At 43.0% G+C, this 27,010-nt stretch overlaps 1 protein-coding gene across 6 annotated transcripts in view; it reads left to right on the forward strand.

Moving 5' to 3' along the window:
- Positions 1–27,010, forward strand: part of LOC122935654 (muscular LMNA interacting protein) — a 322,247-nt gene that overhangs the window by 212,359 nt on the left and 82,878 nt on the right. For 3 of the 6 annotated variants that reach the window (XM_044291464.1, XM_044291458.1, XM_044291459.1), the window contains 2 exons: positions 11,351–11,494; positions 12,966–13,136. The exons of 2 other annotated variants lie outside the window; for them this stretch is intronic. In XM_044291464.1, the coding sequence (XP_044147399.1) occupies positions 11,351–11,494; positions 12,966–13,136 (315 nt within the window). The remainder of the gene's footprint in view (positions 1–11,350; positions 11,495–12,965; positions 13,137–27,010) is intronic. One more of the 6 variants, XM_044291460.1, reaches the window with a different exon arrangement.

Consider the following 27,010-nt stretch of genomic DNA (forward strand, 5'->3'; position numbering starts at 1 on the left):
ATCATTTATGGCCTTTCTCTGTTCGTATAGTCGGTACAACATATGGAGGTCACCATGGTTCCGATTATGAGTTGTCGCGGAGAAAGCCAGGATTAGATTTCTTGATGAAGGACACAGAGCAGTTTCTCCCCTGTGTGACTTCATTCGCCCAGGCAAACAAGGTGCAGAACAGCGTGACACCGCCGTGCCCTGCACATGTGTTATGCTGGATGGGCAGAGGTGGACATTGTTGCGGGACCAACGGCGTGAGAAAGTAGAAGTGGAAGCAGAATCACCTGGCCAAGTTTCTGGTGTGGCTGTGCAGGAACCACATTCACCCAGTAGGCTGTAAAGGACATGTATTGTCCCTGACCGTAGTTACATCTCAACACGTCGGAGCTGCCATGCACTTTGGCAGACACCAACAGGCTCAAGGACTGACACACCTTCTGTTCTACATGTGTGTGCATGGCTGGTACTGCCTTTTTGGCAAATAAATGATGGCTTGGGACTCTTGACCTCAGCTTGGCACAAGGCATTAGTTCTCTGAAAGGTGCAGAGTCCACCACTTGGAAAGGGAGGGACTGCAGCACCACAAACTTGGACAGGAGCACGTTCAGCTTCTGCACCACTGGATGAGTGCACGCATACTGTTGTCTCTTGGCAATCTCTTCGGTGATCGATTGTGGACGGAATGACTGACAAGGAGTAGGAGGGCGAGGAGCAGGAGCATAAGGACCAGCAGATGATGGGAAGGACAGACAGCTTCCTTCGGCTGAGGTGTGGGAGCCTTGACTGCCTCAAATCGGCTCCATAATGAATGGGAAATATATTTTTATTTTTCCAATTATACACGCCACAAAAGGCTTTAGAACATATAAATGTACCCCTGAAAGGCAAATATATTTTTCTTTTGCCACTAATACATGCCACAAAAGGCTTTAGAACATATAACTGCACAGCTAAACGGCAAATATATTTTTATATTGCCGCTATTATTCAACAAAAAGGCTTTAGAACATATAAATGTACCACTGAAAGGCAAATATGTTTTTATTTTGCCACTATTACATGACAAAAAGGGCTTTGTAACAAATAAATGTACCACTGAACGACAAATATATTTCACTTTTGCAACTAATACATGCAGTACGCCAGTCCTTCAGGGTGAGCGAATGTGAGGTCACAGGGGTCAGTTAACAGACCGAGGGTTGCTCTTAGTACTCACAGTTTGTTGTATACCCTGGGCAGGCGTACAGCAGTGATGAAGAGGCTGGAACGTAGATCTTCTGGGGCACTCTCTAAATATAGGGACCAGGCCGGGTGATTGGTGAGGTGCCCTGGGTGTTGTAGGTTTAGCGTGCCTGCGGCAAGATCCCTTACATTTCGCAACGCCAGTGCCGGGGTAACTGTGGCACACCGATTGTTAGGAGGAATAATGGAGGTACACACGATTGTAGTGAACTAGAATTCCTCTTTACTGAACAGTTCAACTATGCACAAGCTTCAAAATGTTCCATATGAAGTATATTGGTATCAGGCAGCTTTACATAAATGGCAGGTAGAATCTTAGCAAGATAACTCAGAGGGAAAAAAACTCACAGATCAGGCTGTACTTTCTGCAGAATCCTGTCTGGCTTTCTCCAAGGCCCGTATGCCTAATAGCTGGCTTTATCCTTGGGTAGGGAAACCTTCCTCTGGTATAAATCCTCTTGCTGTCAATAAACTTCTGCCCTTCAGCTTTCTACTTGGCTGGATAAGATTAGCACTGCTCTGTACTTTGCAAGATGCAGGATAACTTCAGGAGGAAACTTCTTCTCCTAGACGCAGGTTAGGAACCTGGGCTGTCTGGCTGCATGCTAGAAGCTGATCTTCAGCTACTACCTGGCTAAAGTGAACACTGGCTTCTAACCACACACACTCTCTCCTGGACTGGACCTGTCTATATATACTAGCGGGTTCCCTAGCTCCCTCTACAGCTTGGGAGGAGAAACTACACCCCTAGCAGGCCTGGTACACAGGAGATAACATGAAAATACACATTACAATGCAATACAAAATACCATGACCATGTTCCACAGGAGGTGGAGAACAACATGACCCAATTGACCCTTGAGTGGTGCCCACCTTTACATAGTGGGACACTACATACATGCCACAAAAGGCTTTAGAACATATAACTGCACTGCTGAACGGCAAATATATTCTTATTTTGCCACTTTTACATGACAAAAAGGTCTTTATAACATATAACTGCACTGCTGAACTGCAAATATATTTTTCTTTTGCCACTAATACACGCCACAAAAGTCTTTAGAACATATAACTGCATGGCTGAACTGCAAATATACTTTACTTTTGCCACTAATACATGCCACAAAAGGCTTTAGAACATATAACTGCACTGCTAAACGGCAAATACACATTTCACTTATAGACGCCACAAATGCTATAGAACTGGTATCCTCTTCTTTCGGCCATTTTATTTAGCGTTCTGTCTTTAGAATACTATTATTTTCCGTTATAACCATGTTATCAATTTGTCAATTGATTTATTTCCATTGATATACATAAGTGGCCATCTAACAATTGCATAATGTTAGGTCCTTGAGACCTAAAAGAAAGTAGAAAAAAAGTTGAATTTTTTTTTTTTATATAAAAAACATAAGAAATTCAAATCACCCTCTTTCCCCAGAATAAAAATAAAAAATGAAAAAATAAACACCATAGGCATTGCATATGAATTATAGGATTAAGTTATGGTGGTCAGTAGTGATGGACGAACATCGTGATCCGCACGTTTGCGGAAGGCCCCATTGACTTTAATGGCAGGCGAACCTGAAAAACCTTCAGGTCATACTTGCAGCCACAAAATACTTACTAGAAGTGCACAAATAGTCCCACAACATGGACAGTGACATACCAGAGGGGGATCATTGGCAAAAATTCCCACAAAAGATATGTATTTTAAAGGGAAACTCTCAAAAATGTGCCCTGCTAGAGCCTAATTTTTTTATTTTAGGCCACTGGAGTACAGGCCTCAAAAATTAGGCATTCATCTGACAGAAAAGAAGTTGTAATTATGTGGCTGGAGGTATATTAGGTGGTCAATGGATAAAAATTTTACTGTAGGCCAGTACAGCCCCCAAAAATTAGGCATTCACCTGACAGAAAAGAACTTGTGATGATGTGGCTGAAGGTACATTAGGCGGTCACTGGATACAAATTTTACTGTAGAGCACTGGAGTACAGGCCCCAAAAATTAGGCATTCACCTGACAGAAAATAACTTGTGATTATGTGGCTGAAGGTATATTAGGCGGTCACTGGATACATATTTTACTGTAGGCCAGTACAGGCCCCAAAAATTAGGCATTCACCTGACAGAAAAGAACTGGTGATGATGTAGCTGGACTGGAGGTATATTAGCCGGTCAATGGATAAAAATTTTACTGTAGGCCAGTACAGGTGCCAAAAATTAGGCATTCACCTGGCAGAAAAGAACTTGTGACGATGTGGCTACAGGTACATTAGGCGGTCACTGGATAAACATTTTACTGTAGACCACTGGAGTACAGGCCCAAAAAATTTGGCATTCACTTGACAGAAAATAACTTGTGATTAAGTGGCTAAAGGTACATTAGGTGGTCACTGGATACAAATTTTACTGTAGGCCAGTACAGGCCCCAAAAATTAGTCATTCACCTGACAGAAAAGGCCTTTTATGCCGCTGTATATACATAAGACAAGGACCATTCTTTGTTCTGGGTGGTGGTGGTGGATATGTGTGGGCTGGCATGAGGAAATTACACATGGTCGTCACAGGTGTAGAAATGTGAGATAGTCCACACTATCGTGAGCTAGGCGAGTGCGCTTATCGGTCACGATCCCACCTGCTGCGCTGAACGTCCTTTTGGACAGGACACTCGACGAAGGGCAAGCCAAGAGTTCCATGGCAAATTGTGCCAGCTCTGGCCAAAGGTCAAGCCTGCACACCCAGTAGTCCAGGGGTTCCTCGCTTCTCAGAGCTTCCACATCGTCCGTTAACCCGATGTAGTCAGACACCTGTCGGTCTAGGCGTTCCCTGAGGCTGGATCTGGAAACCGTCTGTCGATGGGTTGGCTGCAAGAATGATCTCATATCCGAAGTGACCAAAACATCTTCAAACCATCTTCTTCTTGCAGGCGCGGTAGGATTAGTACCCGCACCTGTTACGCTGTGGGTAGGAATTCCTCTGCCAGCGCCGGCAACAGTAGAATTCAGCATCTCTCACAGCAAGGCCTGGAAATGCTGCATTCTGCCAGCCCTCTGTGATGCTGGTAACATGTCTGCCATTTTCTGTTTGTACCGGAAGTCTAAGTGCGTTGCCACCCAGTACTGGTCCTTGTACTTTATGCTTCTTATACGGTGGCCCCTCTTCAAACAATGTAGCATTAAAGGCCCCCATTTTCACAAAATCGGAAGCGGTGGAGCGCCCTGGCACCTGCTCATCATTTAGGAGAATGTCGTCCTCAGTCTCCTCCCCCCAGCCACGATGTCACTGATGGTGCCCTGGCTGCGACTGACCAGTTTGGTGATCTCATCAAATGGCCGCAGAAGTTTGCATGCGTCGCGCATGAACAGCCACTGACACAGTGAAAAAAAAAAAAGCTCCCCAGAGCCTGCAGAGTTCGTTAATGGCACGTTACTGCTGGAGCAACCTAACAAACATATACAAGGTGGAGTTCTAGCATGTCGTGCTGTCACAAATAAATGTCAGCAAATGGCCAGAAATTTTCATGGCCTGCTGCAAGACTTCCTGGACCCCGTGGCATTTGGCAATGAATCGCTGCACGACTTCTAAATTCAAGACGTGTGCCATGCACAGCACGTGTGTCATTTTGCCCTGTTTCAGCGTGCTCAGCAGATTGGCAGCGTTGTCGCACACCACTTTACCAAATGTCAAATTGAGCGGGTTAGCCACTGAACGGCTTGTGACCGCAGAGCTGAAAGGAGAGGACTGGTGTGACTCTTGGCTTTCAGGCACAACAGCCGCAGCACAGCATGGCAACAACTCACCTGGGACGTTGAATAGGTTCTAGTTAGCTTGGGGGCACAGCGGAAGAGGCGGTAGCAGCGGAAAAGGAATAGTCAGCCAAGGAGGAGATGGAGGATGGAGTAGGAGAAGAAGAAGAGGCAGACCTGCATGCAATCCTTGGCGGTAACACCAAATCCACACGGGAGCCACGGGTTACATGCTTGAAACCCGTCAGAAGGTTCACCCAGTGGGCGGTAAAAGTTATGCACCTTCCCTGCCCCTGTTTGCAAGACCACGTGTCTGTAGTCAGATGTATCTTGGCACCAACACTGTGTGCCAGAGATATATTTACTTGCCGCTGAATGTGGCCATATAGCTCTGGGACGCCCGTCTAGGAGAAATATTTCCTTCCGGAGACCTTCCGTTGCAGTGTGCCAATGGCCACAAATTTTCTAAAGTCCTCAGAGTGAACCAATTTATATGGCAGTAGTTGGCGGGCTAACAGTTCCGACAAGCCTGTGGTTAGCCGTTGGGCAAGAGGGTTATCCGGCGTCATCAACTATTTACGCTCGAACATTTGGGCTACGGAAGCCTTCCTTCTGCCAGATGAATGCGACGATGGCACGGTGGAAGGTGGAGTGGAGGACAAATGGAAGGAGAGAGGAGAAGGAGAAGAAGAAGAGGCAGGACGTGGAGCTCCGGGATTGTGGCTTTGTGGGTTCTAACAGTGTTGCTCCCACTGGGCTCGGTGATGGGAGGCCAGGTGCCTTCTTAAGGCGGTCGTTCTTAGGTGAGTGTTGGGCCTACTGCGACTTATGCGTTGACAGCACAGGCTGCAGATGGCAACACTATTGTCAGCAGCTGACATGTTAAAAAAAGCCCACACTGAGGAGCCATGGGAGCGCCAGAAGTGACCATGCTTGGTGGATGGCTCGCTCCAGATACATTTGCAGTCTGCTTTTTGCCTCCTGTGCCCTTCGAGCTCTGCCTGCTTCTTCGCCTTCTCCTCCCTCTCTGCTGCTCCGTCTCTCCCTCTGAACTCCCCTCCTCTTCGTCTGTTGTGGGCACCCATATGACGTCCATCTACACGTCATCATCGTCACCTTCACCACCATTGACATTTGAGATCTCGGAGTAGGCAGCAACAGCAAGGACCACCCTCCTTGGGCTGATATGGGTACTGTCGTCAGACCACTGGGTGGCGGCCGTTGCTACCTCCTCTTCCTCATCCAATGTCAAGAATGGCTGCGCATCGGTAAGATCTGGGAGTGGATGGGAAAATAATTCCTTTGACTCGAGTGAAGGGGCTATGGTGGTGGTGTATTTGGGGGTGCACACAGCAGAGAGTGAGGAGGGTGCAGATACAGAGGATTAGGAGCATGCAGAATCGGAAGGGTGCGTGAGCCACTCAACCAACTCTGGTGCGTCCTTTGAAGTAATCACACGCGCCTTCTCCAACTTCCGACTTAGGCTCCAGCCTGTTGCACCTGCCCGACCCCTACAACCCCTGCGGAATGGCCTTCCTCTTCCTCTGTCTGTCATTTTCAAAATGACCCTGTGCCTAAGTACCTAGAGAAGAGCAGCATTTGTGAAAGCAGGTATATCAAAGGCCTCAATCAGTATTTCGTGGAAGCAGGAATATCAAACCCCTTAATTAGTATTTTGTGGACGCATGTACATTGTAGCCCTTAATCAGTATTTTGTGGAAGCAGGTATATCAAACCCCTTAATCAGTATTTTGTGGAAATAGGTATATCGCAGCCCTCAATCAGTATTTTGTCGAAGCAGGTATATCAAACCCCATAATCAATATTTTGTAGAAGCAGGAATATCGCAGCCCTCAATCAGTATTTTGTGGAAGCCGGTATATAAAGCCCCTTAATCAGTATTTTGTGGAAGCAGCTATATCGCAGCCCTTAATCAGTATTTTGTGGAAGTAGGTATATCAAACCCCTTAATCAGTATTTTGTGGAAATAGGTATATCGCCGCCCTTAATAAGTATTTTGTGGAAGAAGGTATATCGCACCACTCAATCAATATTTGGTGGAAGCAGGTATATCAAACCCTTAATCAGTATTTTGTGGAAGCAGATATATCGCACCCCTTAATCAAGATTTTTTGGAAGCAGGTATATCACACCCCTCAAAATAATTTTTTTGCCACAACATTTATATCACACCACCCTGTTTATTTGGGGCAACAGGTATATCGCAGCCATCAATCAGTATATTGTGGAAGAAGGTATATCATACCTCTCAATCATTTTTTTGGGGGGGCAACAGGTATATCACAACCATTGCAAATAGTTGTTCCAATAGCGCTTGTCCCTCTATATAGCTGCGGTATCGAAGCAGAACCGCACACAACTGCTGCACAATACAAATGCACCATATACTTTCTATGTTAGAAAGTATATTATAGGTATATCACACCACTTAGTATATCACACCTATCAATAGCACACCTATACCAGTCCTTAAAAGGACTTTTGTGGCCTTATTAGCTAGCATTTGATGTCCCTAACAGTTTGTCCCTGCTTCACAAAGCAACCTTTCCCTACCCATTCTGCAAAAGAATGTAAAATGGCTGCCGGATTGGGTTCTTGGATAGGGTGGGGGTGTGTCCATGTGCTGAAACGTCTCAATTGGCTGTCCTGTCCTACCTGATGGATGTGTCATGGGTCAAAGTTTAGTGCAATGCAAAAGAATATGATGCCTGCGGACATCGCTATATGTTCGTATGTTCGGCGAATCGCTAACGCGCAAACGCGTTTGCCATCTCTAGTGGTCAGAATATGGCGACAAAAAGAAAAAAATAATAATATTATTATTATTATTATTATTAAACAGAAAAAATATATGCAAATCTGGTATGGCTGTAATTTCACTGACCCAGAGAATGAAGGTCATGGGTCAGTTTTACAGCATAAGAAACACCGTAGAAACAAAAGCCATAAAACTGTAGAATTGTGTTTGTTTTCCAATTTCACTTCATTTGGAATTTTCTTTTTCCAGTTTCTCACTACATTGTATGAAATAGTAAATGGGTGCTATTTGAAAGTACTTGTCCTGCAAAAAACAAGCTCTCTATCGTCTATGTTAATGGGAAAATAAAAATGTTATGGCTGTAGAAATGCAAGGAGTAAAAATTTAAATCGCCGGGGGTAGAAAGGGTTAAAGCCTGAACTTTTATCTATTGACGTTTCAGATTTTGTATTTATGTAAAAATTCTATACAAAATGTATTTTTATTATTGCAAGAAGCAAGTTTTATAAGTGAGGGGGGGGGGGGGTGATGACAAATGAATAATTATTTGTACTGTATATGGATGTGAACATTTAAAATTGTAAGTGCTAGTTATCTGTGATAAATCTTGTAAAAAATAATGATGATGAAAAAACATAAGACTATGGAAAGTTTCTGCATCTCAACATTTCTCTTAGGGGTTGTTCACACGACCGTGCCTTGTCTTACGGTCCGCAAATTGCGCAATTGTCTGTTCCGGTCCGCAAAACAAGGATGCCGCCCATGTGCCTTCCGCAATTTGCGGACCGGAACAGACGGCCTTTTATAGAAATGCTTATTCTTGTCCGCAAAATGGAACGGAGTAACTGACGCGGACAGCACAAGGAGTGCTATTTGCATCTTTTGCGGCCCCATTGAAGTGAAAAATGAGGCTACGATGCGGAACCAAACTACGGCCGTGTGAAAGAGCCCTATGTAGACTATTCTAAGAAAAATGAAAGGTTATTGACAAAGTATCAACACCTATTACTTCAAAGTTAGTAATTGAAGGCATATCACATCTAACTGTCAATAAAGCACAGCAATCTGGTGGCTGGTAAATGTTAAATATACATAATATAATTAGTTTTTGCCATTTGCAACTAATTAATTAAAATGTTCTCTTAAAGGGATTGTGTCATCATCGTCATCAAATGACCTATTGTTCAAATCAAGTTTTAATAATTTCTGAGTTATTTTTCATTTTTTATATTATTATCTGTATTAAAAAAAAAAAAAAAAGCTCTGCTGTTTTCACATTGGCCATTAAGCCTCTCCCCTGCACAATGGCCACAGAACATGACTAGAAAACACTCCTATAGAAGTCAATAAGTCATCTCATCTTCAGTGTGTCTGCTGTAAAGCATATCTCTAAACACTGTTAATGTTGTGCCTAGATGGCTGTCTCCATAAATAGAGATGGCCTTGCGGTTGTCCCGGCGGTCGCTTTGTGGCGAACTTTGCGTGTTCGCGATTCGCCAAACATATGGAGATATTTGCGCCAGCCATATTCTTTTACATTATGAAGAACTCTGACCCATGACACATCCATCAGGTGGTACAGGACAGCCAATTGAGACATTTCAGCACATGGACATAACCCCTACCTTATAAATAAACCTGATCTGGCCGCCATTTTACATTTAGTGTTTTGCCAGTGTAGGGAGAGGTTGCTGTGTGGAGCAGGGACAGGCTGTTAGGGACACCAAACGCTAGCTAATAGGGCCACAAAAGTCTTTTTCAGGACTGGTATAGGTGTACTATCGATAGGTGTGATACAAAGAGGGGTGCAATATACTTATAATATACTTTTATAATGAGTCAAAAACACATAGATAGTGGGGCCTAGGGGCTTACTAGGGCCATTTTTATATAGGGTAAGGTTCCGGACAGGGTCGCTCTTATCAGGGCGGGTGGTCTGTGGTTAGGCTATCAGGGCCAGAATAGCACCCCCCTGTAGGGCAATATCAGGGACAGGTCCTTGCCCACCCTGTCCTTCAATACCACATCATCATCTAGCCCAGTATTAGATGTTTTTTGCTTTCCCTCCGGGATTCATGGATGTGCACTGGAACCCCCCGGATTGTGGTAGGACATATGGTTTCTGATTTAGTGCCGCCGACCACCTGATTTAGTGCCGCTGAGCACTTGTTATTGCCTACCACATCTATGCTTTTTGCTTAACTTTAATAATTGAATTTATTTTCATTGTGAGAGATATCTTTTCCACTCACACCTCCGCAAAATGGGTCCACATGTGTTCCGCAATTTTGCGGAACGGGTGCAGACCCATTTATTTTCAATGGAGCCGAAATGTGCTGTCCGCATCCACATTTGCGGATCCGCACTTCCGCATCTGTGCTTCCGTTTCTGCAAAAAAATAGAACATGTCCTATTCTTGTCCGCAATTGCAGACAAGATTATGCATCTTCTATTATAGTGCCGGAGATTTGTGGTCCGCAAATTGCGGAATGCACATTGCCGGTGTCTGTGTTTTGCGGACGTGTGAATGGACCCTCATAGTAACATTATTAGGGTCTATTTACACATCCGTGTGTGTTTTGCGGATCCACGGATCCGCAAAACACAGACAGCGGCAATGTGCGTTGCCGGCACTAAGAGAATATGCCTATTCTTGTACGCTATTGCAGACAAGAATAGGACATGTTCTATTTTTTTGCAGGATTGGAATTGCGGACCCGGAAGCGCGGGTCCGCAATTCCGGATCAGGGCCCCACAGAAATGGATGGGTCCGCAATTCTGTTCCGCAAAATGCGGAATGGAATTGCAGGTGTGTGAATGGAGCCTTTAAGGTTACGTTTTATCTTTATGTATATTCTAATGGATTGCCTTCCTTGTACAATGTTATAATATACTTTCTATGTTAGAAAGTATATTATAGTGCATTTGTATTGTGCGGCAGTTGTGTGCGGTTCTGCTGCGATACTGCAGGTATATAGAGGGACAAGCGTTATTGGAACAAATAATTTATACTGGTGTGATATACCAGTCGCCCCCCCCAAAAAAACTGATTGAAGCGGGGTGTTATATACCAATATACTTTCTTTATAGAGCATTTGGGTACTGTATAGTGCATTTGCGCATGCGCGTATGTAAAAAATATATTGCCGATATTTCGCATTGAAAAAAATAATGAATGGAGATCGCAAATTCGAATAATATATCTGGTATGTTACTGTCCATGTTGTGGCACTATTTGTGCACTTCTAGTAATTATTTCTTGGCTGCCAATATGAGCTGAAGGTTTTCCAGGTTCGCCTGCCATTAAAATGAATGGGACCCGCCGCAAACTTGCGGTTCGCGAAAACATTTGATCGCATTCACGCGATCACGTTCGTGAACCGTCCCGGCAGATGTTTGTCTATCATTATCCATAAACATGTACAGAAAATAAAAACAGATTAGCAAACATGAATGTATCTCGCTATATGGTTGTAGTTAGTAAAACAAAGTGTAGATGATACTTTCCCTTTAAACCAACCAAATCTTGCAAAGTGAATCTGTTATTTATAATAATAAGACCAAGATTATTCTCTTTATTCATCACTAGGGTTCTCCTGTTGATAGTGGAACAATCCCTGTGACTTTTACATTTGTTCCATCCGTTGGAACCCTTCCTTCAGAGGTGGTGCTGGCAAAGGAGTCAAATTATGTGCCTAAGATTGTGTCTCACAAAGGATCATTGATGCAAAAGGTACTGCAACATATAAATTACAAATATGTATTATAGATGTATAGTTTGTTGTGACAGTTACAAATACTGAATAAATAAAGGCTGTCAGCTATTAGAAACACTAGTGCAGAAGCATTCTGTATATGTGAATCCTGTAAATGTCAGATATTAAAATACAGCGCTTCAGAATATTGATAACAGGCATAAAATGGCATGAGTTAATTTTGTAGCCTTGCATCTGACCTATTAATGAGCAAATTCGCTTTGTGCCTGATTTGGACTTGAATCGATTATTATGGTCAATTGAAGTTGCTCCAATTGCCCTGGAATTTCCCTATAGCCTCCTAGGACTCAAACTGTTCATGAAAAGATGTTATGCCTCAGGGGGAGAAGATCCCTGCCCCTCTTTAAACACACACATGTTAATGGCAGAAGGAATAGTGGCTTGTTCTGCAAAAAATATGTTTTAACAGAGACAGAATTCCTCTCTGTATTTATAAATGCACAAGGGTTAATTATCAGATGGATGAGTGGCTTGTTCTGAATGAGCCTGGGAAAATGTTCCCTTTTAATTTGGAGCAGCAGCAGTACAGAGTGAATGTGAAAAGGGTAGGGTAATATTGGCATGTGGCCACAATAGTAGCAGCATGGCATGGAATAGACAATGCAGAAGGTGTGTGCAGCTGTTTAGAGGTAGTACTAGTGATGACTATGTAATGGAAGTGGCAGTAGGGGTAATGGAAGTGGAAGTAGGGCATTACCAGCAGGGAGAAGCAGCCTTAGCCGCAGCAGGATAACATGATGGAAGGCAGACACTGGCAGTGGCATGATGGTGGCAGTAGCTGCAACCATACAATATGGAATATAAAGGTCAGCAGGAAGATAGCTGCAGTGGAAAGAAGGGACACCGCCAGCAAGGGCAGATCTATTCATCAGCCTCGGCTGGAGGAGTGTGAAAGTCCTCATGGATCCATTCCTAATTCATTTTAACAAAAGTGATGTTTTGGATACTGGAGGAGGACAATTTTGTACGTTTAGGTGTCATCACAACCCCCTGTCACGTTGACAACCCTCTCTAAGATGACACTGGATGTTTGGCAAGAGAGAATGGAGAAAGCATACTATGCCAGTTTGGACCACTGTTCCAATCTGCCTGCCCAGAAGTCCATGGGGTCAGGGAACATGGTATGTGCCAGAAAGAGCCCAGAGAGTACTAAACCTCGGTGTTTAGGCTACATGTCTTCATTTGATGATTTGCCTCAGCCTGGTGCTGCACATAGAAACATTTCTCCATCATGTTGATAATACTGAACTGGCTGTGGCTTCTGCTGCATCTGGTAGTGGAGACAACAGTAGGTGGGTGATTTGGCAGGGGGTGGAGAGGAGCCTCAAAGTAAGTCACTCTGGTGGCAGGCATCTGCTAGTCAAATTCTGCAACAAGTTGCATACAGTTTTTTCTGGTAATAAAAAAAGTTTGTCTCCCTTTCAACAGGAGGAAAACATTACCCCATTCCCTTGTCAACATCATTATAAGCCTCCAGCTCTTCCTCCACCACAGACTCCTCCCCCTTCCTCTTCCTTTAGTGGTAGCTCATCATCCTGCTCTTCCATGAGACGTTCTCCATGTAGGTCCCTAACAGCTACAGGGGAGCCTGCAAAATGCGTAAGCTGTTTTTCTTCCGCTATTGTCCCTTGTTGCATCAGCATGAACATCTGTTGTAAGATAAATATCAGGGAGATGACATTGTTAATACTGCAGTTGTCTCGACAAATCTGTTGGCCTCTTTGAACGTCTGAGTACTTGACAGATGTCTCTTATGAGCTGCCTTTGCCTGACCTAGAAACAACATGAGGGGATCTGGTGCATGACAAAATCATTCAAGGTTTTACACTGCTGTTACAGACGCTCTAGCATATGCAAGGTAAAATTCCAACCAGTTGGAATATCATGGGTCAATGGCAGACCATTTTGTTGCTTCAAGTTCAGGAGGAAGTTCCTTCCCACATATAAATTACCTAAATGCAAGAACAATCTTCTGGACATTGCCAGCACCTTCTGCAAGCCAATATATTTTTTTAAAAAGCATTGCACGAATATATTTATCACTTGCGCCATGCAGGGAGCATGTGTTCTTTCTCCCAAATGCAGGGCAGCCATGATGCTCTAATCATTGTCGCTGATTAACTTGCCCAGTTGGGGTTGGCGGGGAGACAGCCAGCAAGATGTTTGATGCACTGTAGAAAGTAATCGGCTGTGTGATTACTCTCGCCAAGGCCAGTCAGCTCTAACACAGCATGGCAACTTTTCACATGTGAGAGAAAGCAGGGTGAGTGGGAGTGACTCTCTGCTGGTGTTGGTGATGGGAGAATGTCCATACAGGAGAAGACAGAGGAGGCTGATAGGCTCCTGGTGTGGGAAACAGATCGACACAAACGTGGAGGATTAAATAGGACATTTTTGCTGCAGGACTGCCTCCTTGCTACTTTGCAAAGTGGGCTATGAAAGACATGTTCTGGCCCTGTCTGTAACAGCTGCTCTAGGTGCTTCAGGTGTCCATGATGGCAAGCACCTTACTGCACAGAGAGAATTGAAAGGAGCAGTCGACATTCTCCATCACATGTACAAGGCAAGGATGGCTATTTTGGAGAAAAATAATGTTGATTAGCTATCTTCGAGCGATGCTGAGCGCATTCCATTAGTTCCCTAAAAGCAGCAGACTCTACTAAGTGGCACGGCAATGAGTGCAATTTGGCCAGGTGCAAAGGATTGGGAGAAGAAGGAAACTCTTTTTGCTCCAGCTGGTGGCCTCTTCTGTTTTCCAACAATAACTGGTGATGCGCTTCATGTGGTTCAATGCCTATGTTTGTGTTTGAACATCAACAGCTTATTTTAATCCAGCAGATTTTGCACAAGGCAATGGATTTGTCTTCTGGCACCATGGAGAAAAACTGCCAGATGGGGGATACTCACACAGAGCTAGCTGCAATTGAGCTTGGCTTAGATCTTTTTTTTTTTTAGCCTGTGACCACAGTCTCAGCAACATCACTAGTACCCAAAGCAGATCTGCCCTGACAATGTTTTAGGAGGATCTGGTTGTAATTTGCCTCTGCTCTTTACTACTGCTGCTGGCACCACCCTCCTCCTCTATCACTTTTTCCTTACTGCCCCAATCCGTCTCCCAGGCCCTGTCAAACACACAATCAGTGTCAGTCTTCACCCTCTCTGCCTACCACTTTTATCAGACTGTAATACCATTATATGCTCCTTGGCCTCTGTATTTGCCCCAACTGCCGCTGTTATGTAGAGTCCTTTAACTCCCCCTGAACCTTCTCCTCATGCCATTTCTCACAGAAGTCATCAACAGGAGGACTCTCTTGAGTATCTTCGATAGGAAAAGGTGGGGTGGAGTGAAGAAAGAAAAGATGCGACTGAAACTGAAAGGCTTATCTAGGGTTTTAAGGAGGAGGAGCAGGAGAAATGTTGTGACCTCTGGCTCCAAGGCACAATGTCAGATTTCCACATCATCCTGCTGTGACTGAGAGGAGGAGTGACCCATCCAGTCCCATCCTACTACTGGCCGGATGTGCTGCTATCCACATTCTGGCTCTGGGAGACTGAGGCCTGAGTCTTTCATTTTGCCCTGTTTCTTGTTTTCCAGACATTTATGAAGTCTATAAATGAAAAGTTATCAGTTTGCTAAAAATGAAAAGTCAAGGGTTTGGTACACACAGATTATTAAACGGTACTAGCAAAATTGCAAGTCTGTTTTCTGTAATTTAAAGACAGACAGATGAAATATAAAATGTCCCTCCACTTTTACAAACACACTGCACTGTATTGCCAATTTTCTTTGGGAATAGACATTTTTTGCGGTAAAATGTGTTTCAACTATGCGTTTAATATCACTACAATAACATTTTTGTAGTAAAGTTTCCTTGAAACACACAGTCTGATCTGTGATGCATGCACTAGCACAAATAAAACAAAGCAATTTGTGAAATAACACTTTTTCAGCTCTGAAATCATTGGACTCAAATGGATAGTACAATGCAGTTTTTGTGGAGCCTGAAATAACACTTGTTCAACTACAGTATGAAATGATTGGACAAAAATGTATGAAAACACAGTTTGATTCAGTAATGTGTCCACTAACACAGATAATACAACGCAGCGTTTGCAGCAAATAATTTTTTCCACTAGGCCTCTAATAACACTTGTTCAACTATGAAATTATTGGACAGGAATATATGAAAATACTGATACAATAATGCAACGGCTAACATGGATAGAAGAATGCACTCTTTGCGGTGAACACGGTTATAAAAATGGCGTTATTGCCATAAAATGCTTTTGCCTTAATGCAACTTGTTTTATAGCATGGATTTAATGCATTGAATGCAGCTGAATGCTTTTAGGATGCTGTATTGGGAATAAGTCTATGTAGAAACTTGAGGTTTTGGAAAAAAAAAAGCTGTTTCAATGTTAAATGCAAAGAAAAAAAGCTTTTTCCTTGCAGGTAGTTTTGCAATACAAAATAAGTAGAATAAGATGCTGCAGCAGCAGCAGCTGTATTAAGCAATGTGCTCAGCCTCTCAGCTCTCAGCCCCTCTCTCCTTCCTGACCAAAGTCCCTCAAACATACACATTTCTTTTCTTCTATTCTTTTCCTAGACTGTCCCTGTTATACTAGAATAGGTGCTTGTGCACACAGTATGGTGATTGGTCCTTCTGCCAAGGCTTCTCCCTACCTGCTTGATTGGCAGATAAGGCCTCATGCACACGGCTGTTTTGGTCCGCATCCGAGCCGCAATTTTGGCAGCTCGAATACGGACCCATTCACTTCAATGGGGCCGCAAAAGATGCGGACAGCACTCAGTGTGCTGTCCGCATTCGTTGCTCTGTTGTGTGGCCCCGCAAAAAAATATAACCTGTCCTATTATAACCTGTCCTATTCTTGTCCGCGCTTTGCGGACAAGAATTGGCAGTTATATTAAAGGCTGTCCATGCCGTTCCGCAAATTGCGGAACACACACAGAAGCCATCCGTTTTTTGCTGATCCGCGGTTTGCGGACTGCAAAAAATGGAACGGTCGTGTGCATGTAGCTTAAGTTTGTATACCAGCCTCTGAGCAAATCAGGGCAAGCCCTCCCCCACAGTTCCTCCCACTGTCATATAACTATTCTTTTTCTTTATCCCTCATGGTTTATCGCAGCCAATTCTCAAAGTAAAATGAAGCTCGGTGCTGTTTTTATGCCATTCATCTGAAGTGAATCAGAAAAGCTTTGGGTTCATTTAGCAGTTATTTCTTAATGAATGGGGTTCATTATGAATTGATTCACTCATCCTTAATCTCATCTCCAGACCAATCTTGAGTTCATGATGAGTAGTGATGAGCGGCAGGGGTCTTATTCGAATTCGCAATATTTCGCAAATACTTTGTAGAATATTCGTTGTATTCTACTTTAAATCAGCAAGGTAATGATCGCGTAATATGCGAATATTACGCGATCAAATATTCGTAATTTTTTTCCATCTGAAGTCATGATTCCTCCCTGCTTAAGTTACGAATATTCAAAAAAAACTACATAAAGAGCAATATAGCTAATATAGTGCTATATTCGTTTTTCAGAATATTCGTAATACTCTAAAACAAGAATATATAGCAATATAGCGAATATAAAAAAATAAAATGTTGAACAATTTAGCAAATATAGTGCTATAATCTTTTTTTAAATAGTCGTAAGTTTTTTCCAGACTGAACTACAGATGAGAAAAAAATTACAACTATTAGACAAAGAAGATTATAGCACTATATTAGCTTAATTACTCTACATTTGTTGTTTTTTTTTCGAATATTCACTATATTGCTATTTATTCTTGTTTTAGAATATTACGGGGGTTAGAATATACCATCGGATCTGAGTTTTCACGACCTCAGTGAGATCGTGAAAACTCAGATCCGATGGTATATTCTAACACCCAGGTAAGCGTCCCCGTCACCATGGGAACGCCTGGGGGTTAGAATACACCATCGGATCTGAGTTTTCACAATCTTACTGAGATTGTGAAAACTCAGATTCAATGGAATAGTCTAACCCCTAGGCGTTCCCATGGTGACGGGGAAGCTTGTCGGGGAGGAGTATGCCAAAGTGGAACAACTGTAAAGATTGAAAAAAAAAAAGACGAATATTCTAAAAAACTAATATATTTGAAATAGTTCTAAATATTAGTTTTTTTTGAATATTTGTTATTTTTCCCATCTAAAGTCATGATTCCTCCCTGCTTTAGTTGCTTGTTGGCCCACACGCAAGAAGCAGGGAGGAATCATGTGTTCAGATGGGAAAAAATGAAGAATATTCGCTATAACAAATATATAGCACTATATTCTAAGTATTTGCGAATTCTCGAAGTTGCGATATTCGAGATAACAATTCGCCATTCGAATATTCGCGCTCAACACTAATGATGAGCTTCAAAATTTTGCGAAAGCAAAGCTAGACAAAGACCTTTAGACCTTCTGGTACTTCTGCACTAGCACTTGCAGTCCTGCATACTGTGGGTGCATTAAAAAGTGTTTTGTTTTAAGTTTCCATTAAATGTGGAACACACATTCAGTTTTTCAGATATTTCAAGCAGCTGGTAAGCCTATATAGTCACACTGGCTGGTTGGAAAATTACTATCAATATTAAGTGACCACAGCATCCAGGTGCACCAAATGGCACTACTACTGTATAGCACATCTAAATTTATTGACTGAAAAGTGCAGGTGCATCTTGCTAATTGCATACTATAGAAAACGGTGTCAAATAAGATAAATACATTCCTTCTTTTTGCTATTGTTTCTAACACAAACACTATATATTAATGTTTCTCAAAGGGTCCACATTGTGAAAAGCTATATGGTAATTTCAAACATAGGGCTTATCCACACAAACTTATTTTCTTTCTGTGTCTTATTTTCTTTTTGCTGACCATATGCGGAACCATTCATTTCAATTCCGTTTCCGTATGTCCGTATTTCTGTTCCGCCAAAAAATAGAACATGTCCTACTATTGTCCGCATTACGGACAAGGATGGTACTGTTCTATTAGGGGCCAGCTGTTCCATTCCGCAAAATACAGAATGCACACGGACGTCATCCGTATTTTTTGCGGATCCGTTTTTTGCGGACAAGAAAATACATATGGCCGTGTGCATGAGCCTTTACTGTAATAAATGATTCATTCTATTTAGCGAGAGTGCTACCTATCCATTAATGGGATTGGAGTTATTCAAAATGCAGTCAAAGCAAAGAATTATGAAAAAAGCTATATAAATAAGAAGCTAATACCTCCACCAGACCTCTTGGTCAGCTTTTGTTTACATGGCTGTAAACCTTACTTGACTAATTCAGCCATTTCAGTAACACATTTTCAACAGGTCCAGCTCCTTGGAATTTAAGTCTTTTAACCCCTTCAAAACTAATTTTATTTTTTTCCGTTCATATATATATATATATATATATATATATATATATATATATTAGATTTTTTTGTGGGACAAGTTGTGTTTTCAAATGGTACAATTTATGGCTGCATACAATGTAGTGGGAAGTGGGAAAAAAATCCAAATGGGATGGGAAAAAAATAAAATAAAAATTCTGCCACATTTTTATGGCTTTTGTTTTTACAGCAATCCCTAGGAGGTAAAATGTACTTTGCATTGCTATATTCTGACCACCATAGCTTTTCAATTTTTATGTGTACGCAGCTGTATGGGGCTTATTATTTGCAAGGTAATCTGTACTTTTTATTGATACCATTTTGGGGTGTGTACAATTTTTTGATCACTTTTCATTCAACTTTTTGTGGGACCCTTTAAAAATCAATATGTGACTATTCTAGATAACTCTTAAACATCTTCTCCTCACAGCAGCAGTAAACTGACAAAGATTCTATATCTATATATCACTGACTAATACAGAAGGACAATATTGTATATTTAATGTTTAATGGCATAGTACTGCCAAAAATGCTTTCTATGAATTTTGAATTAAAATAACTTATTACAAAAAATGAAACTATTCTATATAGTTAAAGAGATATACATGGAACAGTTTCTAATGTGACTGATGTCAGATAACAAAAGTTTTTGAAAGTCATTGAAAAAGTCATAACATTTTCTCACAACTGTTTATTTAAATGTGCCATTAGAAAATTCCCTATTGTTTACATTTTTTATGTAAGACTGGTATTACACCAGCAGATAAGACAGATAGTTGTCAGGAAAGAAGCATTCCTTTCCGGCAATCGCATGCTCGTCAGTGAAAGAGATTTCTGCTATTACATGCAGTGATCTCCTGCACGGTATGGGGAGGAGCGATCTCTAATGCCATCACTCGTCCCCATACAAAATCAGTATTTGCCAGCAGCAGACCACAATTAGACTGCGCCATCTGACACTGGCAAACTATGATTTTTTTTAACCTGCTTAAAAATTGCAATTGTCCAATGAACAAGCATTTGCTTGGTCATCGGGTATCGTCAGCACTACTACACAGGCAGATCATCGCTAACAAGCGTTCCTACGAATGCTTGTTAGTGATGATCTGGAGCAAATAACATGGGGATAGGCGCTAAAACAAAATAATAATGTCTTTATTAATTGTCTGATTAAGAAATAAGGGGTATCAACCGTCAGTATAATGTGCAAAACTGACTTTAACAATTGTGAAAACACTGATATATACCAAATAGCACCACCATCTGGATTGCCAGTGTAGTCTCACAAGCTACTAGCATAAGGGGCTCATTCAACCACAGGGTTCAAGATGTGTATCCCAGGGTGAAAGGTATCAAGGGGATGTATTGGTATGGGAATTTCACCAAACACCACTCCAAAACAGTGAGAGCCAGCGCGCAGACTCTCACTGCACTAATAATCACAGGTGCTGGACTATGGCAGAGCAATAGCATTCACTCCAGGTGGATTAAAGGAGCAATGGTTGCCCTGACATGTCCCTTATTTGCAACAGCTCAACGCTGCGTTTCCATGCATTGGGAATGCATTTCATCAGGAGCTATGTGCACCAGGTTAATACTAGAGCCCAGAGCCTCAGTGTTGTTTTAATAACCGAGGTAATGGACAAACAAACAGTCAGTGATAGAGATCCCTGCCTAGCACCGTTTTCCTCTAGTGTGAGGTACGGAGCTTTACAAACAGTCACTATCCTGCCTGAGCTAGCAACCTCTAGGCTGAGGTGCTGCGTGCTAGTGTGCATGTAATCCGGCACTGTGATGGCCGCAAAGCGGCCCACAGAACACCGAGCTTTACAGGGTGAAAGCCCCGCCCTGTTAGACACGCCTCCGTCAATCAGCCAATCCGGCCAGGAGGCACGGCACAAGGCAAACTAAAGGCTGAAGGGTGGAGGAACAAGGTGAGTCACAGGGAAAGCGCAGCAAGCGCCACATAAACAAAGCAAGGAATTTACAAAGCGGCTTTATATATTTATCGCAGCATGGACATCTTTATTATAATATACAGTGAAGGAGAGTCACTCCAAGAGAAGTGTGTAAAAACGGACAGACACATAGATTCATGTGTGTAGCCACTTGTATCAATGATCACACACATGAATCCACTTCTCATAGTGCATTGTACAGTAACACAAAGAAATCAGCCTGGTCACTAGATGAACGGGACGTATGAGATCGCATCATTGAGGCCGGATGGTTTGATGGTATTCAGAGAAAAAATCCATCTCGCCTCTTTTTGCAACAATATGCGATCATAATCACCGCCCCTTGGTGACGGCTTCACAGAGTCGATCACTTGAAATTTGACCGAAGATGTATCCCCCCTGTGAAGGTCAAGAACATGACGAGCAATTGGCGTATCTTTGAGATTGGTAATATCCAAAATATGCTCCCCAATCCGTCTTCTTAGCTCTCTGATGGTTTTACCCACATATTTGATGCTGCATATACATGTCATTAAATACACAACACCAACTGACTTGCAATTGTGGAAAGACTTAATGAAGAACGTTTTATCCGCAGTGCTGTTAGTGAAGCTTTTGGATTTTTTAATGAACCCACAAAATTTACAGGATCCACAAGGAAACGTACCTGTAAGTGGGTTTCGCAGCCATGACTGCGGACGGGAGCTGATGTACAGACTATGTGTCAACATATCACGTAAATTATTGTTGCGGCGATAAGTGACTGAAGGGTTGGCTGAAATCATCCCACCAATATCCGGATCGGATTTCAAAATGTCCCAGTGCTCGTTAAGGACATGGCGCACCTCGTCATGGGCGCCGTCAAAAGTCCCAATGATCCTCACAATATTCTCACTATTGTCCCTCTTTTTCGGAGACAACAACCGATCCCTGTTAGTACTCATTGAGTGCTGGTAAGCCTGCTTTAGACACTGCTGAGGATAACCACGACACTGAAACCTCTGCTGGAGATCTTTAGCAGCCACCCTAAAATCACTGAGATGAGAACAATTCCTCCTAACCCTCAAGTATTGGCCCTTAGGGATTCCTCTCCTAAGGGCCACAGGGTGCGCACTGTCCCATTTCAAAAGGTTATTGGTAGCTGTGGGCTTTCTGAAAACGTTGGTACTAATATGCCCATCAGCAGACAATGAAATGGACAGATCCAGGAAGGAAATGTTCTTCAAATCCATTTCTGAGGTGAAAAAAAGTCCCACGGTGTTGTTGTTGAGGACCGCAACAAATTCACGGAACAATTCACTATCGCCCCCCCACAGGATCAGCACATCATCGATGTACCTGATCCAGAGGGGGACAACATCCGTGAATCGCTCCATATCTTCACAAAACACTACCTCCCTCTCCCACCAGCCCAGGTAAAGGTTCGCAAAAGTCGGGGCACAGGGACTGCCCATTGCGACCCCCCTGAGCTGGTTGAAGATAGAGCCATCAAACAAAAATACATTGTGTGTGAGTATGAAACTCAACAATTCCATTACAAAGGCATTATGGGCCCTATATTGTTCACCCCTCTGCTGAAGGAATGTTAGGATCGCTCCACAGCCCAATCCGTGAGGGATTGAGCTGTAGAGCGCCTCCACATCCACATGGGAGGTGCAGTCTTTGGAAACGTATATTGGGAATAAAATTGTCCCACGTGGCCTGAGGAATCCTATCACACCATCAGTCCGATTGAGATCTGCGGACTTCCTGAAAAAGTGGGAGAAGGAGTCCGTAGATTCCTCTCTGAGATTGATGAAACTCCTATTGGAGGAGGAAAAGAGTGTTGTGACATCTCTGGAAAGTGACCTGAAGGAAGCTATTGAGGCAACAAAAAAATTCAATAGTCACACTGATTTTAATAAAAAGGAGTCACTCCTCCAAATTTCTGTGGAAAAATACACTGCCCAGTTAAAAGAAAAGAAACACTCCCTTTTCAATAGAGATATCAGAGACTTTAAAGAGGGCAAAATCTTTGATTATAGCATCAAACATTCGGATGCTCTTGAGTTAGATACCGAAGTCTCTTCCTCAGAGGGTGAAATAGATTCAGACGCTACTGGTGATAAGCGAACAAGGTCCCAGTCCGCTAGAAGACCGTATGGTGGTAGGAATAGAGGTAGGGGTAGTAGAAGAGGACGAGGAGGTAGAGGTCAATACGGTAGGGGGGGTTTTTTAGACGATACCCCGCTGATTTCCCAATACTTACTGAGGAACAAACATTGACATCCCCCTGTACGTCCCAAACTACATCCCTATTTCCATCTAGATCAATGAAGGACGAGTTACAAGTTATTAACTTGTCTTCACGGACTCTAACTACCATGGAGACCTATGTTCTACAAAAGGGCCTTTCATTTGTCCCGATGCGCAGGTTTGATTGTTTTGGGTGGGTCAAAGACCTGAATTTATTTGCGCGTAAGCTCAAGTGGCGAAAATTTTTTGTCAATAATGACCGCAGGAAATGCGAAGAGCTAGGAATTGATATATCAGACTTGCCAGATGTCCAAATCTTATCAGATCTTCTGGCTGAGGGACAAAGGGATCCAGGTGATGGTCCGTTCACCAAGCTTAGATTACCCTCAACAAAAATGCCACCTATTGGTGATTGCACCCCAATTGATACTTTTGTGTCTATAGTGTCTAATAAGTTGAGTCAGATTGACATGCATGGACTTAACAGTGACAATTTGAATGACCAAGAAAGAGGGGCCTTGTGGTTATTGCAACAGGACAAAGAAGTGGTGATTAAATCATCAGACAAAGGCGGAAATATTGTTGTCCTTGGGCACGAACAATATCGTAATATGTGTATGAGCGTGCTCAGGGACAAGCTTACATATGAACTACTTCCGTCTGATCCCACGCCAACTTATAAGGTGGAATTGTCCTGTATTTTGAACCAAGCCCTTGAGAAGAAACTCATTGACAAGACTGAATTGGCCTTTTTGTTACCTTCACACCCAGTCACTGCGGCCTTTTATTGTCTCCCCAAAGTTCATAAGGGGTATGAACCTCTAAAGGGGAGGCCGATAGTGTCTGGAAACAATTGTTTGACAGCCAATATCAGTACTTATGTTGATACCATCCTGCGTCCATTTGTTAACAGCTTGCCCTCACATGTAAGGGATACTATGGATGTGCTGGGACGCTTGGATGGTGTCCAATGTGACAGTGGTACCTATCTGGCCAGTTTGGATGTGGAGGCGCTCTACAGCTCAATCCCTCACGGATTGGGCTGTGGAGCGATCCTAACATTCCTTCAGCAGAGGGGTGAACAATATAGGGCCCATAATGCCTTTGTAATGGAATTGTTGAGTTTCATACTCACACACAATGTATTTTTGTTTGATGGCTCTATCTTCCACCAGCTCAGGGGGGTCGCAATGGGCAGTCCCTGTGCCCCGACTTTTGCGAACCTTTACCTGGGCTGGTGGGAGAGGGAGGTAGTGTTTTGTGAAGATATGGAGCGATTCACGGATGTTGTCCCCCTCTGGATCAGGTACATCGATGATGTGCTGATCCTGTGGGGGGGCGATAGTGAATTGTTCCGTGAATTTGTTGCGGTCCTCAACAACAACACCGTGGGACTTTTTTTCACCTCAGAAATGGATTTGAAGAACATTTCCTTCCTGGATCTGTCCATTTCATTGTCTGCTGATGGGCATATTAGTACCAACGTTTTCAGAAAGCCCACAGCTACCAATAACCTTTTGAAATGGGACAGTGCGCACCCTGTGGCCCTTAGGAGAGGAATCCCTAAGGGCCAATACTTGAGGGTTAGGAGGAATTGTTCTCATCTCAGTGATTTTAGGGTGGCTGCTAAAGATCTCCAGCAGAGGTTTCAGTGTCGTGGTTATCCTCAGCAGTGTCTAAAGCAGGCTTACCAGCACTCAATGAGTACTAACAGGGATCGGTTGTTGTCTCCGAAAAAGAGGGACAATAGTGAGAATATTGTGAGGATCATTGGGACTTTTGACGGCGCCCATGACGAGGTGCGCCATGTCCTTAACGAGCACTGGGACATTTTGAAATCCGATCCGGATATTGGTGGGATGATTTCAGCCAACCCTTCAGTCACTTATCGCCGCAACAATAATTTACGTGATATGTTGACACATAGTCTGTACATCAGCCCCCGTCCGCAGTCATGGCTGCGAAACCCACTTACAGGTACGTTTCCTTGTGGATCCTGTAAATTTTGTGGGTTCATTAAAAAATCCAAAAGCTTCACTAACAGCACTGCGGATAAAACGTTCTTCATTAAGTCTTTCCACAATTGCAAGTCAGTTGGTGTTGTGTATTTAATGACATGTATATGCAGCATCAAATATGTGGGTAAAACCATCAGAGAGCTAAGAAGACGGATTGGGGAGCATATTTTGGATATTACCAATCTCAAAGATACGCCAATTGCTCGTCATGTTCTTGACCTTCACAGGGGGGATACATCTTCGGTCAAATTTCAAGTGATCGACTCTGTGAAGCCGTCACCAAGGGGCGGTGATTATGATCGCATATTGTTGCAAAAAGAGGCGAGATGGATTTTTTCTCTGAATACCATCAAACCATCCGGCCTCAATGATGCGATCTCATACGTCCCGTTCATCTAGTGACCAGGCTGATTTCTTTGTGTTACTGTACAATGCACTATGAGAAGTGGATTCATGTGTGTGATCATTGATACAAGTGGCTACACACATGAATCTATGTGTCTGTCCGTTTTTACACACTTCTCTTGGAGTGACTCTCCTTCACTGTATATTATAATAAAGATGTCCATGCTGCGATAAATATATAAAGCCGCTTTGTAAATTCCTTGCTTTGTTTATGTGGCGCTTGCTGCGCTTTCCCTGTGACTCACCTTGTTCCTCCACCCTTCAGCCTTTAGTTTGCCTTGTGCCGTGCCTCCTGGCCGGATTGGCTGATTGACGGAGGCGTGTCTAACAGGGCGGGGTTTCACCCTGTAAAGCTCGGTGTTCTGTGGGCCGCTTTGCGGCCATCACAGTGCCGGATTACATGCACACTAGCACGCAGCACCTCAGCCTAGAGGTTGCTAGCTCAGGCAGGATAGTGACTGTTTGTAAAGCTCCGTACCTCACACTAGAGGAAAACGGTGCTAGGCAGGGATCTCTATCACTGACTGTTTGTTTGTCCATTACCTCGGTTATTAAAACAACACTGAGGCTCTGGGCTCTAGTATTAACCTGGTGCACATAGCTCCTGATGAAATGCATTCCCAATGCATGGAAACGCAGCGTTGAGCTGTTGCAAATAAGGGACATGTCAGGGCAACCATTGCTCCTTTAATCCACCTGGAGTGAATGCTATTGCTCTGCCATAGTCCAGCACCTGTGATTATTAGTGCAGTGAGAGTCTGCGCGCTGGCTCTCACTGTTTTGGAGTGGTGTTTGGTGAAATTCCCATACCAATACATCCCCTTGATACCTTTCACCCTGGGATACACATCTTGAACCCTGTGGTTGAATGAGCCCCTTATGCTAGTAGCTTGTGAGACTACACTGGCAATCCAGATGGTGGTGCTATTTGGTATATATCAGTGTTTTCACAATTGTTAAAGTCAGTTTTGCACATTATACTGACGGTTGATACCCCTTATTTCTTAATCAGACAATTAATAAAGACATTATTATTTTGTTTTAGCGCCTATCCCCATGTTATTTGCTCTATTGTATTTATAGGCGTATATTCAATATATCATTTCAATTTATTCCATTTAGTGATGATCTGCCCGATCATCGCAACATCTAATACAGTCCTTAGTAGAGTTGAGCGGACACCTGGATGTTCGGGTTCGAGAAGTTCGGCCGAACTTCCCGAAAATGTTCGGGTTCGGGATCCGAACCCGATCCGAACTTCGTCCCGAACCCGAACCCCATTGAAGTCAATGGGGACCCAAACTTTTCGGCACTAAAAAGGCTGTAAAACAGCCCAGGAAAGGGCTAGAGGGCTGCAGAAGGCAGCAACATGTAGGTAAATCCCCTGCAAACAAATGTGGATAGGGAAATGAATTAAAATAAAAATTAAATAAATAAA

Source organism: Bufo gargarizans, chromosome 4, assembly GCF_014858855.1.
Source record: "Bufo gargarizans isolate SCDJY-AF-19 chromosome 4, ASM1485885v1, whole genome shotgun sequence".
In the NCBI taxonomy this organism is placed as follows: Eukaryota; Metazoa; Chordata; class Amphibia; order Anura; family Bufonidae; genus Bufo; species Bufo gargarizans.